Raw genomic sequence first — 21,542 nt, forward strand, 5'->3', positions numbered from 1 at the left:
TCAACTTAATTCTTGACATGCTAAGAATGGGCTGATCCTCTCCTGAACTGACATAGGAGGAGGAATCTGAGACATCACAATATCCCATCTGGCATGGCCCGTCCTCCTGGAGCCCACCCAGGCCAGAAACAAGCAAACGAGTTGCTTCTTGAAAAAGCACCTTTGGGACGATCAGAGATTTAGTCTTCCGAGCTTTTGGACTCCTACTGGAGCCAATCGTCAGGGAACTTCTCTCTAACAGAATGTGTTATGTCCTCTCATTAGCCAAATTTTCCTGGACATTGTCTTATAAATAGTTTAAGGGCAACTAATATTAATATATTTTTCTCACAGGTTATTCTAGACCAGGGCTGTCAAGCTTGCAGGCCAGATGCGTCATGTGCTGGCCATGCCCACGCCCGGTTTAACGAAGGGGAAAAAAGTCCTGATACTTCATGTGATGCCGTCATGACACCATGAGTTTAACACCCCTGTTCTAGACCAAATACATCATAAGCGTTACATGTGAAGAAATAATAAATGTTGGAGAAGCAGCTTTCCATGTATAGTCTAATATAACCTTCACCTTAAATTGTAATATAAGCCAAATAAGATTAAACTGTTGGGTGTTTCAGCACCTGGAATGGAAGCAGTACTGTTCAGATATCTGCTTCTGACAATAATACTACTTTTGTCAGAATGGTTTTCTAGTATAATATGTCAACAGGGCCATCAAAAAGTACTGTATGTGGAAAAACAGGCTCTCTAGAGCATGGGTGCCCAGCTGTGTCACGTTGTCATTAACCTGACATTTTGCGACATTTTTCCCCTTCGTGGAGGTGGGGTGGATGTGGCCTGCATGTGACACATCCAGCCCATGGGCTGCCAGGTTGACACTACTGCTCTAGAGGAAGAGGACTTCTGAAGAAAGTCTTGCTCAGTGGGAGCCATTTAAAAACAACATCTTGTCAGCTTTGAAATTCAGCTGCCACATTTTTTTAAGTTGCAGGAGTTGAAAAGTTCAAGGTTATTCTGTATGTTGTATTAAGGAATTCCAGTTGCAGTTAATTGGTTCTCGTGATTTATGAAGTGTAGAAGTGGGAGGAGAAAAGGTGGATTCTATGTAACACGCGAAAAAATTTCACTTTGGGAAATTGCTTTAGACATACCAGGTCTGTTTCTAAATAAATCAATTGGAGAGAAAATGTCTCGGAGTGATTGATATCATGGATACTTTCTGGATGCTTTACACATTTTTTTGTAAAATGTCTATTGTCTAGGGCAGGGGTGTCAAGCACAAGGCCCATAGGCTGGATCAAACCCAGGATGTGGTCAGATCTGGCTCATGGGGCCATCCTGGAAAATGTAAGGGGCCGGTGCACATGGCTTTGGTCCGATCTATCCAATGCGAAGAGAAAACATCGGGCCAGTGTGGCTTCAGTCCAGTCTACCCAGTGTGAAGAGGAAACATTGGGCCAATGTGGCTTCAGCCTGGTCTATCCAGTGCGAAGAGGAAACATGCCAGCAATTTGGGGAGTGGCGTCAAGCTGGCCATACCCACCCAGTTGGCCACGCCCAGTGAGTGGAGTCAAGACGGCCATGGCCACCCAATTGGGCACACCCACCCAGTCACCGTACCCCTGGAAGGTCAACTACAGCCCTGATGCAGCACTCAATGAAATTGAGTTTGGTCTAGGAAATGTTGCATTGATGAAACATGGATTTGACTTATACTTTCCAAGCCACATTACAAGGGGCAGAGACGTTTACTCTCTGCTTCAGTGTAAGTAGGAATTATTCATGGAGCTAAAGCTGAGTCTTGGCATGTTTACAAATTCTGTACTATTCTGTCTTTTCTAGAATAGTAGGAAGTTCTTTGAGAAATCTGAATAAATTTTTAATATCTTTGCAGGTCAGCTACTTCGGTTGAAAATGTTTCGAGAGGATCATGGTTCTTGGATGACAATGTTTTTCAGCACCATACTTTTTCTCTTCATCTTTTCTCATATTTACAATCTATGTCTTCTTATGGCAGGTAATATGAGGTAAGCTGTAGCTTTCTGATATTTCTTTTGTTAATTATAACTCATTGTTTAAAATTTTATAAATATGCAAGTTTTATAACAGGAAACTAGTTCATTCACATTTTTCAAAGTATAAAATACTAAATAACTATAGGAGAAAAATTCCAACTGCTACTGATGATTTAATAGCTGGAGCAGTGAAGGATTGGACAGAGTTATAGCTAATTGGTTAAAAAGAGTTGGGTATTGCATGAGGGAATCTGAGCTGTAATTGCTTGCCATGAGAGTAAAGGGGGGAGTTTCCATGTTTCCTGCCTTTTTTCCTCTGTATGCCATGTGTGCTCTCTGTGATTTAACTCCTGATGTTTCTATTGTATTGATTTACCTGACGATGCTCCTGTTTGCCCATCTTATTTTCTGTAAATATATTTATTTATATAAAACCACTGGTTCGTGTCAGTGTTTCTGACTCATTTGGACACCAGCTACACAATTCCATGACAGGTTATGGGCCCAAAAATGCCCTGAAGAGCCAATAGTATTTTTCTGAGGAAAATGTTTCTTCGTGAGCCTGAAGGAGTTTGAGGACTGTTGGCCTGTAAAGACAGCATGATGCTATCCATTACAGGAATCGGAAAAGGATTTCCTGTGGCTCGTCTTAATGAGACAAATTATCTCTCATGGAGCCTAAAGATGAAGATTTTTCTGTGAAGGGAGGATTTGTGGTGAGTTGTAAGCAATCCTCCTTCAGATCTCAATAAGGAGGGGCAAAGACAGAATAAAAATTCCAGCATAATTTTCTGCTTGGAAGATACTTGGAAGATTGTGGTTAGAAAATAATACATATGCGTGGGCTTACATCTGCTAGAGAATGCTGGCTGGCCTTATGCAGAATTTATATAAGGGAGACTGGAAGCAGCAAAGTTACTTTCACCAGAAAACTTTATAGAGCAAGGTTACAGTCTGGAGATAGTGTGTCAGATCACTTTCAGTTTATGAGGAAAACCTTCCTTGAGTTAGAAGAGCGAGGAATCATGTTTTCAGAATGCACAAAGTGTATGTTGTATTAAGCTCCCTTGATACGTGGGATGTGTTAATAACAAGCCTGGAGTCCATGTACGAGTGTGATTCAACAATGAGTTGTGTGACTGGGAGACTTTTCGAAGAAGAATAGAAACAATTGGAAAAGTACATTGCATCCAGGGGAAACAAAAGTGATTTACACCTCAGTCAGAAAGGAACTGTTTTCCAGTGAAATAACAAGATGGTGGATAAAGTATGTGTATTAAAATGCTGCTTTGCATGTGTATTCAGTCTGCATATCCAGAGAAATTTCCCATCAAGAATATTAAAAGATTCAAGAAAGAAAGAGAAAGTGCCACAATGGAAGAAAGAAGACACATAGACTTCTGTGGTGAAGGCAAACAACAAAGTCACTAAAAACGTTTGGCTGCTGGACAGTGGGGCAAGTGAGCCTATTGTAAATAACCAAAACTTTTTTTCTAATCTAGGACTAATTGCCCTGGAATATGTAAGCCTGGCAAATGTGTACCAGATTTATGTGTACCAGATTTAGATCACAATTTGAGTGTGTCTTGCTTAGATAATGAAGGGTACAAGTTAATGTTTGCAAAAGGTACATGCAAGTTCATAAAGAATAATAGGGGGGTTGAGTAAAGATTTTTTTTTCTTGTTTCCTGCCTTTTTTCTTCTGCGTGCCTCTATGTGCTCTGTGATTTTCCTAGTGATGTTCCTGCTATGTTGATTTACCTGATGATATTCCTGTTTGCCTATCGTATTTACTGTAAATGTATTTATTTATATAATAAACTGGTTTGTGTCAGCTGACTCCATTTGGATACCAGCTGCCCAATTCCCTGACAATATTGAACACATCTACAGGATTTTCAAATTGGAAAGTCTGTTCTAGTTTCCAATCAAAAGTTCTTTAAAGTTAGTTGAAACTGCATTTTCGATGTTCATTTAGAATGTCATTACTGCTCAGTAAAATTGCTACTTAACTTTCTTTAAAAGTATTCTCCAGAATTTGCACTCTTCTTCAAGTTTTGATAGTCACCATGGCAAACCCTTAATATAAGTAGTTTGAAGGGATGAAATCAGGTACTTGATTCTTTCAGCTATTTTTATTGAGATGGAATTTGCTTCTGTCTTCTGCTTTTATCACATTTTGTAGGCCAGAAAAAAACTTAATATACTAGACATAGTAAAGAGACATTTTAAAGATGAAATATCATTATCCTTATTTGCATAGAACAGGAATGGGCAATTTTTAAAAATCATCTTAATCAGAAATAATCTAATGGAAATCATGCTCTGAATGGCACCAGAGTCAAAAGTAAGTAGGGATACCATTCTGTCTGGCATCCTCTTCTTCATTTTCCAAGTCGCAAACTGGAGAGGAGAAATTATTCTTATCAGTGCCACCATTTTGTTTACATTTTATGTTTTCTACTTTTTTGTATATTTGTAATTTTGTTTTTTATGGTATGAATTTCATAGAGCCAATATGAAGTTGGGTGGCATGGAAGTTTAAATAAATAAAATGTATTTGTTTACTAAACATGTGAAAGGAATGACCATATGCTGTCTGATGGATGTCAAAGACCAGGCATTGTGCAGGGTGCCAAGATGTCTGACCACATACGTGGCGTTTATTCTTTTTATACCCCTTTTACAAGCAAGGAAACATAGCATAGATACAGCATTTGGATTGGAGAATAAATCCTACATGGGTGAAACTTCTCTACCACATTGGTACAACCTCCCAACCAATCCTTAAGACTAGTGGTGTTGTTAGTAAATGAGATCACCTATATGTCTGGAAAGTCCAGGACTTTCCACCTTCACCAAGATATAGGGAATGAGATCATGCAAGTAGCCAAGAAGCCCCATATAGGTTTTAAACACTGCAGTTTGCTGCTAGCATCTAGAGCCATCTATAGGATCTTAGTAGCTACTACAGCTGTCCAAATGTCCTTTAATGAACTGGGAGAATCTTCCTTACTTGAAAGATGGCAAAACAGATGAGGATTATTTATTTGAATATAGATGCTGCCTAACCATAGACAATTCTGTGACTTATAACTAAAATCAATAATGACAAATAACAAAAAAGAAAAGAATCATGCACAATTACAAAACATACAATGAAACAAAAATAATCAACAACTGATAGGGCTTCAACTCCCTATCCTTGGGAGAATAGCCAAGTTCAGAGTTTTTGAGAATGTCATAGGCAGAGAGAATCTATGGGCATAGTGTTCTGGATGAGAAAGTAGGAGCATTTCTTAAATACCAACATATGGCATTAAGCATCTGCCTGAGAATTATGAGGAAGTAAAAATGACAAATTAGGAAATAAGGTGTGATCATCCAGATGTTAGTGAACTCAATTACCATCAGATTCATCAGTAATCAAGTAATCATGACAGTTGTAATCCAGCAAATCTATATCCCTGGAGAAGTACATATTGCCACTGCCTGTTGCAGATGGACTGAAGTATGATAATCATCATCTGTCCATTTATCTATGCTACATGAAAAAAGGAACACCTTTAAAATCTTTTCTTAAATTAAAAATCCATCCAAAAGTAAATAAATATTAATGTAAACTCTGAAACAGTTTATGAAGCTATATCAATGACATACATTATCTTTCAGGTGCTTTACTATTTCACAGCCAGCTTGGGAAGATTACTTAATCAGGGTTGCCAAACTGTTGGACTGGAAATTTAACTAAAAAGCAACAAAATCATGCTTTAGAACCCTCTGATTAAAAGGAAATGTTCGTGATAGAAAGTAGTCTGCATTTAAGTCAAGTGGTTTCTTTCTGGTAGCCCTATCCTTATATTAAGTAACAAGCTGGATACCCATGCTTCACTACTGAAATTGACTGAGAAGGTTGCAGAACAGCAGTAGGTAGCATTCCTTGCCATCACGCTCCATTATTCTCCAGCTGTAAAAGTTGACAGCAGACACGATCTTCTTGAGAGGACCTTATTATTATTACCTTTATTGTCAGAGTACAACATGTGTACAATGAGATTGGCTACCCCTGGTCTTTGCATCTCACTGAGGTATATTGATGTAATAACCATTTTCTTCATGGCAGAACATCAGAGGGTACTGCAGAGCGTCATAGGCACGGTGCGTCTCACTGATTCATAACAACCTGCTGTCTCTGCTATGGAGAACAATATCTCTCTTTTCAAAACCCTGGCTGACAATGAGAACAGCCACTTCTGTAGTCGTGAGGGCATTGAAACGACCTCAGTGCTCTCCAGAAGGCTTCCTATTGGTGTTAATCACCACTTTGAAGTCCGTGTGGCCCTTAGGAACAGAATCAACAGCAGCCTTAAGTTCCAGAATATACTTGTTGTGTTCACGCAGCAACTTGTGCAGTTGGCTAACCAGTTCTGGATTAACACCTGGGTAGATTCCATAGTAGATGTCCTTCTCATTGTCATCATCACCAACAAGGTATATCTGGAGAAATGAAGGCTGCTGCTGAGGCCCCACCATAATATTCCCTGATCCTGCACTTTGAATGTTGGCATAACATTTCCCTCCTTCACCTCTCTGGCTCCAAAAGACGTCATTTGGAAGCATCCGTTTTACTTCTGGGCAGCCTAAAGAAAGTGCTCTGCCATTGGATGCTGGTGGGTTAGAAGGCTGTGTAAGGTTCTCGGGAGAGGGCTCAAGGGGAGGGAGCTGGACTTTACCGCTACTGCAGCACATCCCGGGAGTCTCATCCTGCTACTTCAGGGCACAGCACTAGGCACACGGTAACCGAGGTCCGAGATCAACAACCTTTTCCTGGAGTAATCAATCTGAGGTTCATAGTTAACCAGACAAATACTTATTCCAAGGCATTGATCTGATTTGTGATACCTTTTTATTGCATTTAGCTGTAGCTGCCTGATTAATGTAGGGGTTATTAGATGCATACTTTTTTACAGCCTCTCTATTGACTTTGGAATGACGTTGACGATACTTTTTTGCAGCTTCCCTTATTTGTGTTTTCCTAATTCCATCTGTAAATCTTTTGTTCTGTTTTCCCCTCTTTTCCCTTTAACTGGTGTTACAGTAGAAGGAACAGATTCGTTTGAACTGAGGAGGTCAGTGTAAGAAGTGAGTTGGAGCTGGGACACTGTGCAGGAGAAATTTGGTTTACAATCCATTGGCTCAGTGGTGGTGGGTGATTGGAACTTATAAGGGAATATCTCCCCCACCGCCTTGAGTTCGGAAGCAGTTCCATATGTGGAAAGATGTACTTCTTTCTTATTATATCTACAAAATGATTTTAGGATAGATTTGGGATGATAATATGAACTGTTATAAAATAAACTAAGTAAATTATGGTTATCCTGTAAAACATGAATGAATAAAAGTATAGTCAAATGATTGATTAATAATGATACTAAGGTATTTAATTTTTGATTGACAATATGAGATTATATGTAATGTAACTGTAATTGAAGACTACGAAATGGAAGCACAAAACAATTTGTAAACCAACCGGCACAATGTATGTACACCTATGGAAGATAGCTTGATGTTTTTTATGTTTTGTTTGTTTATGTTTGTTTTTAGAAACCAATAAAATTTAAATATTAAAAAAATAAAATTAAAATAAAATGTCACTGTTGTGATAAATAAAACCAATTTCCAAAAGTTCATGTCGACTGTAGGAAGTCAAACCCAGACTGGCTACGAACAAAAAAAAAACAACAACTATTAGATTGCAAATTCTAGGTAGATGCTGAGCCTCAGGTTGTGCACACGCCGCCATCTTGTGGTGAAAGAGGAATATACGTGCTAAATTTCAAGTTTATAGGCTTTACAGTTCTGGAGATTTCGTGATGAGTGAGTGGTACTTGTCTTATATATATATATATAGATAGATAGATAAAGGTGGTATCATCTAACTAAATAGTAAATTACTTGTTAAAATTTGGTAAGTATTAGAAGCATTGCCATATGAGCTAGCTCTACTTAATTATAAGGATAGTTTAGCAGAATCTTGCAAGCCTAAAAATACATTTCTCTGCCTCCATCCACTTTGCAGCTCAAAAAACTAGGGGGTATCCTTTCTGAGCCATTTGCTCTTCTGAATTCCTGCTGTAGGCTAAGTTGCCATTTATCTGACCATTCCCTTGGCTGCATCTCTTCCTGTCTCCCAAGGGCATTCCCAAATACCATTATTAAAGGTTGTTAAAGGTTCACTCTCTGTTAGGGGAAAACAGCCTTTTAAAAAACTAATAGAGTCTTTGTACCTTCCAAAATATTTCTTAATAGTTATGGTGGCTGGTGAATTCTACATGTTGACATTCACACATTAGATCAGGGCTGTCAAACTCCCGGTCCGTGGGCCAGATGTGTCATGTGCTGTCTAAGTCCACGCCTGGTTTAGCAAAGGGGAAAAAAATTCCGATACGTGACGTGATACTGCCATGACAACATGAGTTTAACACCCCGCATTAGATGGATCCTCAGTGTTGGATTGGTTAAAAATATCCATTCATCCAAATTCTCATTTATGCTACCTATTTACTTTCCCAAAATACATGAAACAAGGAGTTGAAAAACCAAAACTAAGAGGGAATAGCAATACCACAGGAGTCATTGCTTAATGACTTCATTCAGTGGTGGTTCAAAATTATGATGCCACTAAATGAACTGATCACGAGTGCCCAAAGTTACAGCATTTGCAGCACCTCCATGATTGCAACCTGGCCTTTTGGCAACTTGTTCACACTTAGGTTGGGATGCCAAAGCCCTGCAATTATGTGATTGCCGTTAGCAATCTTCCCTATTGACTTTCAAAAAAGTCAATGGGGAAGTCAGCAGGAAGGCCACAAGCCACTGCCTCTACTGATAGGACTCCCTCTGATTCCTGAAGGCTAATGGGACCCATTTTGGAACAGACCTTTTTCAGCCAGTCTTTTGTATATCAACAGGGCTGTTTGCTGCCTAAATGGGGTGGAGTCTCTATGCCAAGTAGCCCTGTTGCTGTCAAAGATGCAAAAGCCAAGCAGGTTTTTGGCATGGGGCATTTGAAGGGGATTACAGAGTTAAGCAAAGTGGTCACAGATGCATCTCACTTAACAGCTGCAATGACTTAACAACCCAAATTCCAGGCTCAGTTGTGATTGTAAGTAAAGGAGAACCTGTAGATATTAAATAGAAAAGCATGAAGTACAAATCAAATTTCCATTGAACTATTTAAAACTAAAGAAGAGGTAGTTAAAATGCTAACATCAGATGGATAATACAAAAAGGATAATGGAGAGAAGAGTAGACGAATAAGGTGCTTTATTTTTACTATATTCATTACTGCAATGTGGGAATTTTTTGTGTAATATAGATCATGCCAGAAGGTGTGTTATATTAGAGCTAATGGGAGTACCAGATTATCAGATTATTCCTCTGAAGAAATGTTACAGTAAATACAATAAAGGAAAAGTTCCTGTAACAACAGAATCTGGAGAAACAGTTGTTCAAAATAGAAAGGAGACAAGAATGTTGCATATTGTTCCCTTTTCCGTTCAGCTTCTACAGCAAGTGTAGGATAGAAGTAGACACCAAATAGGCCACAAAAATAATTATTTGACAACTCTCCTTTTAGCTTTTCCTAATTTTTATTTTGGACTCTGGTATATCTTACATGCTTTTTAATTGATTGTACCTCATCACCCTTATGCTGGTCTATAATTGTAATTTGATTCCCCCTTTAATTGAAAATAAAGTTAATTTTGAAAATAAACATAGAAAATGAAAACAAAAAGATTAATATTAAATGTTAAGAAGATAAACCCAATTGCAAAAAGCATACTTGTAGTGGACATTGAAGTAAAATGTGGTTTTATTTCCTTGAGATAAAAAATAAAGATGGTTAGTATTCTGGAGAAGTAATTTAGGAAGGATACAGTGAAAAAGATAGTGATTGAGATTTCAAAGATATTTCTATGACAACAAAATAATAATATACATATGGAAGCAGATGGGAAGAAATTGAAAGAAATATATGTATTGAAAAAAATATGTGTATACCTTCAAATTATGAATCTGGAGTCAATTATTAAGTAGTGTAGAATGCAAGAAAAACTAATCAGTCAGTTCTATACTAAAGTGAGTCTCCCTTGAATCACTGATCACTGAAGAGAAACTCTTTGTGTATATATATATCTTATATGAAATTCATTTGTTTTTTGTCCATTTTCCCCCTCAATTTTGTTTTTTTTAAACAAATTTTATTAATTTTTAAAAACAATACACAAACAAACAAAACGTAGAATATAATAACACAGAACATCTTTTCTGAAAAACAAATAAAACATCTTATTTAAAGACAGGATAATTCCAAATTATCACATTTCTATACAATCACAGTTTAATATATATATTTATCTTATCTGTTCAACTTCATATATTTTCCCAACTTCTCTTTATTTCTCCCTTTCCTTCTATTCAATTATATTTCTTTTGCCTTAAATTATATATATTCATTATATCCATCTGTCTTATACAAGTTCGTTGTTCTCTTCCAACATTCTTCTAACGTTTTATTAATTCAAACATAAGACAAACAAAAGACAAAACATAAATACATAAAACTTCTTTTTGGAAAGCGGCTTACCCCGGGTTACATCTTTTTGTACAGACATAAATCAAATTCATGCTCACTTAATATACTATTTCATATCTTATTTAACATTCTATATTTTCTATATATTTTCTCTCTTCATTCACTCTCTTAATTCTATTTTATTTCATTTCAATTTAGATAATTATACTCGCATCTTTTGTCCGTTCTCTTTCAATTATCTATTTATCTTTTCTTTCTAATACAATATTTCTCCTGTAATCACTGGTTGAAGTATGACAAACTTTTTATCTTTCCCCTAAATTTAACACTTAAAATAATACATACTTTCCATACTGATTCTGCTTAGTACATTCTAAGTATTACATTTTAGAATAATAAAACAAAAAAAAAAAGAGAATTAAGTTTATAAGATAGTAAAAATAGTATTCCGTAGAAAATTAAACTATTGTTAAATAAACATTTTTATACATTCCCTTTAATGCATTATTAACTCATATAATATTTCAGTTTTCTAACTCAATTTCAAATACTAATATCTACAATACAATCTTATGTACTTTTGCAGAATCATTTTTTAAATTATAATTTACCCTTTGTCTCTGAAAAAAAACCCTGTTTTTTAACATCTTGTTTTAAACCTTTATGACTTCTCTTTCCTTTTTCCCTTCCTTTCTTATCAGTTCTAGCCTTTTTGACCCCCCATCTCTCAAACTCCCCTCTCTTAATCTTCCCTCTCTGTTGTATTTCTCTTTTCTGTTGCTTTCTGACATTGTATCGATTTTTCATCTTATTTTTCCCTTTCTTGGTTGCTTTTTTAGGTTCTAAATTCTCCATTTTATTTCCCCCCTTTCTCTTTTCTTCCTCAAGTAAGATTGTCTGTCCATCAAAGATGGCTTCTTCTCCTTCATCCCAGCCTTCTTGTTGTTCTATTTCTTGGTAGGTAGAAATCGCCATTTCTAAAAAGTGAAAAATAGATCCAGAAGAGCCCTTGCCTTCTTGTTCCTCTTCTTTTAGCTTTGAAATTCCATTTGCAATTCCTCAACAGATAATGCCATTTTTTTTCTTAAGAACAACCCAAATGTTTTTAATCTTTCAAGAAATAGTTCCCAAAAGTCACAAAGTCACAAAGCAATCCAAATCAAAACAAATTGTTTCATTTAGCACTTTCTTCTTCTTATTTTTTCTCTTCCTGGGGTAGAGTTCAATTACACAGTTCCAAAGGAATTTTTTAGAAGTCCTTATTGCCTTTTATTTCTGGTCTTATAAACTCCAAGCAGTCTCCTTCAATACAATCTTAAAATAAGTTCTTTACCTCTTCCCTCCCACTTATAGCAAAAAAGGTTTTAGTTTTTAATTCCAATGTTCAGAAATCTTTTATCCCCTTGGCTTTAAATTTCAAGTTTAGTTACCTTCTGTGCCCAAGCAGGTTTTTCCGATTTCCATCAGCTATTTCCATGGGGAGGGAGAGTGAGAGAAAATAACTTTCCCTTTCAATTTTCTTCCACCGCTTTCCAGTCTTCTTAGGGAACAATGTATCATTCAAGCAATTAAAATTCCAGGGTGTTTAAAAGTTCCTTATTGTCCCGGTTCAGCCAAAAAACTTTCACTTTCTCCAACTTCCTCCTGCACAATCTTACCCGGCTGAAGGCTTCTTTGTGGCGGCCATTGCTGACCACCGCTCCACCGCCTTGGGAAAAAGGAGTTTAGCTGGCTGGGGAGGGGGTTTGCGATACCCCCAAACCCCTATCTGGATCTCCTCTATCTTCGGTTGCCTCTACGGGGCAACCATATCCTCCAGATCCAGCTGGATTGGAGGCAGTTCGGCGGCGAGCGCAGCAGGAACTGCGCATGATCACGGATTCCTGCCACCACCAAAGCCTTGCAAACCGGAAATCCCCCCTCAATTTCGTTTTTGAGAAAGCCACAAGAAGACAGCAAAGGACTGTACAAATACTTGGCAAATACTTGGGAGTGTTAGCCATTGAGTTCACTATTATAAAACAGTAAATGATGGCCAGTGTTAACTACAGTTCTAATTGTCATATATGCTATTTTTTTAAAAAAAAACCAACACATTCCCATTAATATGAATCTCTTTAACTTCTACTTCTCCCACCTTTTTTATTAAATGGCTGGTTTCAATTTTTTTTGAAGCTATACAATACCCTTTGAAAATTTCTTCAGATTCCTCCCCAAGCCATCTTTAGCTAATATAGTTATAGATTTCAAAGCATTCTTTATATATTTATTTTATTTATTTATTTATTTGATTTGCCAATTGTTTACAAGATAATAAGTATAAGTGTATACATAGTTGTGAATACATGAAATGGGTACATATAAGAAAAATAAAAGAATAAGAGAAACAATAGGACAGGGACGGTAGGCACGTTGGTGCGCTTATGCACGCCCCCTAAAGACCTCTTAGGAAAGGGGTGAGGTCAATAGTAGACAGTCTAAGGTTAAAGTTTTTGGGGTTTGGGGAATATAATGAATTATCCAAATGAGTTTTCAGGATGGGATGTTTTCAGAGGTGGGATTCAAATTTTTTAACAACCAGTTCTGTGGGAGTGGCTAGGTGGGCATGGCTAGGTGGATGTGGCCATGTGACTGGGTACCCATTAGTGAATCTAACAATGTCAGCAAACCAGACTATATTCTTTTCAATAACTGTTATATCAGGCATGATATGAACAAGGTGCTAGACTGTTTGGATCTAACTCTCATAAGTCACTCATTTTCCAGAACCATTCAAATTTATGGTTTCAGTACAGATAGTCCTTGACTTATAATAGTTCATTTAATCATTGTTTAAAGATACAGCAGTTGTGAGCTTTGGAATCCTTATTCATTGCTGCCACATAGCTTGAGAAAGTGGGAGGGGTGATTTTAATTGAGTAGCTCTTAGTAGACAAAATAGAATTCTTTTGTTAGTTCCAAGTTAAAGAGTGTGGCGCAGGAAGAAATGGAACTTACTTTGGGATTGGTTCATGTGATGTGATAATGAATAAAAAGGGAATGGTTTGTAGGTTGGGACATACATCGATAACAATTTGGACAGAGGTTTCATTGAACCTGCCAAATCTAGGTTGGCCACCCTAGTGCTGTTTAAAGAAAAGAAAGATGGCAGGTTGAGATTATGTGTTGATTTTAGGGGTGTGAACTCGTGTGTGTCAAAAACATGTACCCTCTCCCCCTCATGAAGGACTTATTAAAACACCTGTCAAAAGGCAAGGTCTTCATCAAACTAGATCTGAGAGAAGCTTACTACTGAGTCCGCATAAAGGAGGGAGACGAATGGAAAACTGCCTTCAACTGGGTAGTTTCCAATTCTTAGTCATGCCTTTCGGACTCCAAGCCCCCCCCCCAAGGATTTATGCAACTCATCAATGAAGTGTTACATCTGCACCTGTACCAGGGGGTCCTCGTCTACCTCAATGACCTCCTTATGTTCAGCGAAACTATTGAGGAACATGTCAAATTAGTCAGAAAAGTGCTGAAAAAACTTTTAGACACCAAGTTATATGTAAAACTGTCAAAATGCAAATTCCACAAGGAGTCGCTGGATAACCTAGGCTACCGAATATCCAACCAGGGAATTGAGATGGACCCTGGAAAAGTGAAAGCCGTGCTAGATTGGCAACCCCCAAAAACACAAAAGCAACTTCAAAGCTTTTTGGGTTTTGCCAATTTCTATAGACAATTCATTCCTTCTTTTGCCAAGGTCGCCCTCCCTTTGACAGAGTTATTAAAATGGGGCCTTCTCCCACCAAACTGAAGCCCAGTCAACCCCTTTCTTGGACAATGGACTGTCAGAAAGCTTTTGAAACCTTAAAATGCCTCTTTGCAGCTGAGCCCATTCTCGAGCACCCAGATCCGACCAGACCTTTTATAGTCCAAGCTGATGCTAGTGATGTAGCTGTCATGGCCATTCTTCTCCAAAAGGATTCTCAGAACTGGCTAATTCCTTGTGCTTATGTGTCCAAAAAGATGACAGACACAGAGCGAAGATGGGCGGTTTGAGAGAAAGAAGCATTTGCAGTGCGATGGTCTTTGCTGATTTGGAGGCATTTCCTAGAAGGGGTGAAGGAGCCGTTTGAGGTGTGGACTGATCACAAGAACCTCGAGGCTCTAAAGACACCTTGGAAGCTATCACCTAAACAAGTCTGCTGGGCTCAATATTTCAATCAGTTCAACTTCAACATGAAATATATCCCTGGAGGAAAAAATATATTGGCAGACACCCTGTCAAGAAAACCCCAATTTGACAGTCACCGAGAGGAAGTAGTGCAGACTACGATATCTTAACTGGCAGGCCAAGTAACCACCTGAGGCCAAGCCAACCACAACCCCAGATGCCTAGAAGACAAACTGACAACTGAGTTGAAAGCAGCCCTATTGACCAATCCTTGGTTTGTGGAGCATCAAACCGAGTTGACAATGAATGAGGGACAGGCTTGGAAAGGGACTAAACTTTATACGTACCTGCTAATCTAAGACTAATGGTACTAATGCGTAGCCATGACTCACAGTTGGGGGGACATTTTGGTTTCTTAAAAACCCTACATTTAGTCAGAAGACAGTTCTGGTGGCCAAAAATGAAACCTGACGTCGAGGACTATGTGAAAAGCTGCTCAATTTGTGCCATGATGAAACCCCCTGGTCTTCTCCAACAAGTAGCTGAACCAACACAGCTGTGGGAAGAAATCACAATGGACTTTATTGTAGAATTACCTGAGAGTGGAGGGAATACAATCATTTGGAGTGTTATTGACTTATTCTCTAAGCAGGCCCACTTTACAAGGATTTCCATCTGCAAAAAAGCTTACAAAACTGTTCGTGAAGCATATCTATAGGCTACACAGAGTACCTCGTAGAATAATCTCAGACAGAGGGGTACAGTTTATCACTAAGTTCTGGAGGGAGTTTTTAAGGTCTATTGGGTCATCCCAAGGATTATCCTCAGCATTCCATCTGGCATGCAACAGAGCAGCAGAGAGGGCGAACGCCATGGTGGAACAATACATTAGATGCTATGTAAATTATCAACAAGAAAACTGGGTGGAGTTATTACCATTTGCAGAGGTTGCTTATAATAATGCAGTACATAGCAGCACAGGCTTGACTCCATTCCAAATCAACACTGGCATGGAATTTGTCCCTGTGCCAGAATTACCTAGAGAACCCCCCACATCCATGTCTGTAACAGAATTGATGAACTCATTAAAAAAGGGTTGGGAGAATACGAAAAAAGCTTTGACTGAGGCTGCTAAAGAATACAAAAAGCAGGCGGACAAACATAGATCCCTCCGACCACCGTTTAAAGTAAGGGACAAAGTATTTTTGTTAACAAAATATCTTAGATTGAAACTTCTAGTAAGTAGTTGGGCCCGAAATTCTTAGGTCCATTTCCGATATCAAAAATAATCAATCCAGTCACAGTCCAATTAAGTCTTCCCCAGTTACTGGGAAAAATACACCCAGTGTTCCATAGTAGTTTGCTAAAACCAGCTGATACATCAATTATAAGACCAATACCAACAGCGCTCCCTAAACCTTTAATCGTACAGGGTGAGACACATTATGAGATCAAGAAAATCCTCAATTCTAGATTAAACCGAGGATGATTACAATACTTGGTATTGTGGAAGGGTTGCCCTGTATTGGATGTTACTTGGGTTAAAAGTTGGGATGTACATGCAGATAGGTTGGTTAACCAATTCCATGAGGAATTCCCCAACAAACCGAAAGGTCCTCTTGGAGGGGGGCGAGGGGGTTAAGGACATCGCATTAACCCCTGGTTGTGTTTTGTTTCTTATTTCTTATACGAGGTGAACTTCTCAAGGGGGAGACTCCTGTCAGCTTTGGAATCCTTATTCATTGCTGCCACATAGCTTGAGAAAGTGGGAGGGGGGGTGATTTTAATTGAGTAGCTGTTAGTAGACAAAATAGAATTCTTTTGTTAGTTCAAGGTGTAGCGCAGGAAGAAATGGAACTTACTTTGGGATTGGTTTATGGTTTGTGATGATGAATAAAAAGGGGGTGATTTGTAGGTTGGGACATTGTGGGAAGTCCGGGAAACTTTTAGTTTCGAAATTCCAGAGATGTGCCAGGTGCTATTCTAATAAAAGTACTTTTGAGATTATGCTTGTCTCAGAGTTACTGATCGGAATGGAGGTTCCCTATAACGCTGACAGCAGTACTGAAAAACGTGACTTAGGACTGTTTTTCACACGACTATTATATCCTAATGATCATATGATTAAAATTCAGACACTTGGCAATTGGTTCATATTTTTGACTGTTGCAATGTCCCAGGGTCATGTGATCACCTTTCGTGACCTTCTGACAAGCAAAGTCAATGGGAAAGCTAGATTCGCTTAACAACTGTGTTACTAACATAACAACTGCAGTGGTTCACTTAACACGGGGCAAAAAAAGTTGTAAAATGGGACAAAATTCATTCAACAAATGTCTCACTTAGCAACAAAAAATTGGGGCTCAGTTGTGGTGGTAAGTGGGACAGCAGAGCCTGATTATCTATTAATGTGCTGTAAATGACTTAACAATATATATGCTTCTATTTACAGGCTGTACATTGTGACAGACTTCATGGGCATCAGGAATGAAAGCTTTATGAAAGTAGCAGCAGTGGGGACCTGGATGGGAGATTTTGTCACAGCTTGGATGGTAAGAATTTTTGTAAAAACCAATCCAAAAAGTTGAACAGAAATGCAATTGGTAATTGAAATGCAAAATAACTAGAAGGTCTCTAAAGCATAACTCAAATCAAATAGGCCCTAGGATAACAGTAGCATGATCAAGAACAACTGGATATGGTTGTACCTTGCAAACAGAACAGTTTAGAAGCTGAATGGCCCTCTTGGTATCAGTCCTGGCTAATGATATTGAAGCTTATTTCATATTCTTAGTTCTTAATTTACTTTATTGTCATTGCACCTCGTATAACGAAATCAAACACCATCTTCAGTGCACATAATGACCATGAAAATAAACACAAATACACATCCTTCACACTCCACACATTGAATTAAAAACCCCAAAACCACACCAACACTGTAAAATTCAAAAGAGCTACTGCCCTGGGATATAAGCTATTTTTCAGCCTATTTGTCTTTGCATTTATTATTCTGTACTGTCTGCCAGATGGTAATAATTCAAAAAAAGGGTTCCCAGGATGAGATGGATCTTTAAGAATGTTTTGAACTTTCTTAACGCAGCGGAAGCTATAAAGCTCTTCCAAAGAGGGGAGAGGGAAACCAATTATCTTCTGGGCAATGACGTTAACCCACTGGAGTGCTGTCCTATCTGTCACTGTGCAATTGGCAAACCATACAGAAGTGCAGTAAATTAAGATACTCTTTATGGTGCAGCAGTAGAAGGTCACCAGCAGTTTTTCATTAAGTTGTTGTTTTCTGAGAAGTCTCAGGTAGTATAATCTCTGCTGGGCCCAGTGCTGCAATGTGAGCACCCAGGTCAGGTCCTCTTTTGTGGTAACACCTAGAAATTTAAAACTGGACACTTGCTCCACTCGGTCTCCATTGATAAGCAAGGGCGGGATGTCTGGTCTGTTCCTTCTATAGTCCACTATAAGCTCCTTGGTCTTATTGGTGTTGAGGACCAAGTTATTGTCTCCACACCACAAAAGCAACCGGTCCACCTCATCTCGGTAGGCAGACTTATCCCCCCCGGAGATGAGTCCCACCACTGTTCTATCATCTGCAAATTTAGTAATAGTATTACTAGCGTGAGTGGGAATGCAGTCACATTTATATATATATAAATATAATATATGTCTAGGTGTGTTCGGGTCTTTTCCCGTGTAAGATTAAGAGTATCTTGGCGATGTTTTGGCGAGGTCCCACTCACCATCCTCAGGCTGGTGCTTTAGGCTTCGTGCCAGTGCAAGCGTGTGTGTTCAGAGCTACCGTCTCTCTATAAATACTGATGATGAGGGCTGGTGTGCTGGGCTGGTTGGCTGCGATGCTGCCTCTTGATTGGTTGATGGAGTTGTAGATCACTACAAAACAAATGACCCAGGAGATTAGAGCACAAGATCCAGGATATCTCCACAACAAAACTCACAAGGCCATCACACAGCCCATTATATATTTTTAGTCCTGCTACCACCCCATATTCTTCTAATTCTTTAATTAGATAGGTCCCTGACTCCATTGGATGTTCCACAAAAACCACTAAGTTGTCCGCAAACGCCTGTACTTTATATTCTTCTTTTTTGCTCTTCAGTCCAATTATCTCCTTTCTCTATCTAATCTGATTTAAAAGCACTTCGATGGTCAAGATAAAAAGCAGAGGCGACATTGGACATCCCTGCCTAACACCTTTCATAATCTTAAAGTTTTCAGTCATCTCCTCATTTATAATTACCCTAGCTTTTTGGTTTGAATAAATTGTGCCAATCATTTTCTTGAATTTAGATCCAAATCCCATATTTTCGACCTGTTGGATCAAGAACTGCCAGCTGAGATTGTTGAAGGCCTTCTGAGCATCCAAAAAAATCAACACTGCCTGCTTTTCCGGGTGGGTCTCATAGTATTCTAATACATTTAATACTATCCTTATATTCCTTATCTGTCTAGAAGGTAGAAAGCCATTCTGGTCAATATGAATAAGTTCATTTAATATAATTTTTAATCTTTCCAACATTATTGTTGCAAATATTTTATAGTCTATGTTCAGGAGTGAGATTGGTCTATAATTTTTAATCTGTTTGTGATCTAAATCTTCTTTAGGAATTAGTGAGATATTCGCTTCTCTCCATGAATCAGGTAATTTTGGCAAAGTCTAATACCTCATTGTACACATCTAACATCACTGGTTCAAGACATTCATAAATACATTTATACAGTTCAGCTGGAAGACCATCCGGCCCTGGCGTCTTATTATCTTTCTGCCTTTCAACCGCCCTTTTCAATCCCATCACTGTTATTTCTTTATTTAATATCTCTTTCTGTTCCTCTTTAATTTCTGGGAGACTTTTCCTTTTCAAATATTGTTCTATATTCTCAGGGTTTATTCCATCCTCCCTATACAGTTGTTCAAAATATTTTTGTACTATTTTCTTTTTCTCAGTCATTCGATATTCTAATTTTCCATCATCATCCTCCAATTCTTGTATCAACCTTCTTTCTCTTTCTAATCTTAATTTATGGGCTAACCACCTCCCTGGTTTATTTGCATGTTCGAAAAAATTCTGTGTTGCCCTTTTCACCTCTTTAACTCTCTCTTCCTGATTTATAATGTTCAATTTATGCCTAGTAAGAATCATCTCTTTCCTCATTTTTTCATCTTGTGGGTTTTTTTTTTTGTAATCTACTTTCTAGGTCTTTAATCTCCTCCTGTAATTTATTCTGATTTTGCCATCTTTCCTTATTCCTTTTCGCTGTATATGCTGTTACCAGCCCCCTCAAGTCTGCCTTTGCTGTATCCCATATGTTCGGTAATGATATTTGCTCCACTGTATTTTCCTTTTTAAAAAGTTCCATTTCTTTCTTAATTTTTCTCTAAAAAATCTTTCTCCTTTAAAATTTGGGGATTAAGTATCCAGCTTCTACTCTTTCTTTTCCTTCCTTTCCAAATTATTTTTAATGGGTAATGATCAGCCCATACATTTGTCATAATCTCTATCGTATCTAGTTGGTTTCCTAGTTCTGTGTTCATCCACGCCATGTTTAATCTAGACCACGGTTTGTGTGGGTTAGAGTAGAACGTGAATTCTTTTCCCCCCAAATTTATTCTCCTCCATTAATCTATCAAATTTAGTTCCTGTGTCATATTGAAAAAAGATCTGGGCAAAATTTTCCTTTTCTTTTTGTTCTTTGCATTACTAAAATAATCCTTCCTTATATCTACTACCGCATTAAGATCTCCCACAACGCATACGTTGTCTTGTCCCATCTCAACAATTCTCTCATGTAATTCCTTATAGAATTGACTTTGGTTGTCATTCGGTGCATAAACTATAACTAATAACATTGGCTTGTACCATAATTCTAGTTCAAGTTGTTAGGGTTTGGGAATTAACCCCTAGCAGAGTATTGCAGCAGTAGTCAAGCCAGGCAGCCAAAGAAGAGCGGAAGGGCCCCAGAGTATACACACACTGAACACAAACACTGTTTGTAGTTTAAATAGTTTTTAATCCAGTTAGAGTTTAAACATTGTCATTCAGTCCATTAAGTCATTCACAGTATTTCCATCCAGTAAGACTCACTAATATAGTCCAAGTTAAGAGTCCTTGCAATACCTTTATCAGCCGATAAAGATATCTTCTCCTCCTCCGGCTTCACTCTCCAGAGAAACAAACGCTGGATATTCAGCAAACAGTAGCAAACAAAAACAGTTCAGTCACAGGCACTCACAGTCAGTAATCACAGTTAGTCGCAGCAGCACACAGTTACAGCCAGACAGTTACAGCCAGAAACAGACAGTAAATCGCAGTAAACTTTCCAGCTTCTAATGCTTCCTTATATTGTAACTTCTAACCGCACCCTTAATCGGCTAATTGCCTGCTGCATTGTGCTTAAAGTGATAAGCACTTAAACCATGATATCTAAGTTTTATATATTTATTCACCCAAACCATATTTGGTATCAATGTTATACCTAACATACTCCCCTTTTGGGTGAAATAAATATATAATACCTTTACAATCTTATCCCATATTTTTCACAACTCTCCTGGTGCTTACTGGCACCTTGGGCTTTAGTAAAATTATCAGCTAAATTGTCCTCCGACATACAGTACTCTAGCTGAATCATCTTACTTCTTACAGATTGTCTCACGTTTAGGTATCTTAGATCTGTATGCTTGCTCCTTGTTTTTACTCAATATTTGTGGCCATTTGAATTGCTGCCTGATTATCTTCATGT

General features: G+C 38.1%; 1 protein-coding gene across 3 annotated transcripts in view; it reads left to right on the top strand.

The window, feature by feature from the left end:
* Positions 1 to 21,542, top strand: part of TMEM117 (transmembrane protein 117) — a 71,771-nt gene that overhangs the window by 7,035 nt on the left and 43,194 nt on the right. For all 3 annotated transcript variants that reach the window (XM_026667839.2, XM_087967894.1, XM_026667840.2), the window contains exons 3-4: positions 1,892 to 2,024; positions 17,223 to 17,322. In XM_026667839.2, the coding sequence (XP_026523624.2) occupies positions 1,892 to 2,024; positions 17,223 to 17,322 (233 nt within the window). The remainder of the gene's footprint in view (positions 1 to 1,891; positions 2,025 to 17,222; positions 17,323 to 21,542) is intronic.

Source organism: Notechis scutatus, chromosome 6, assembly GCF_049901735.1.
Source record: "Notechis scutatus isolate UNSWTSFEM ecotype Mainland chromosome 6, rNotScu1.2, whole genome shotgun sequence".
Taxonomy (NCBI): domain Eukaryota; kingdom Metazoa; phylum Chordata; class Lepidosauria; order Squamata; family Elapidae; genus Notechis; species Notechis scutatus.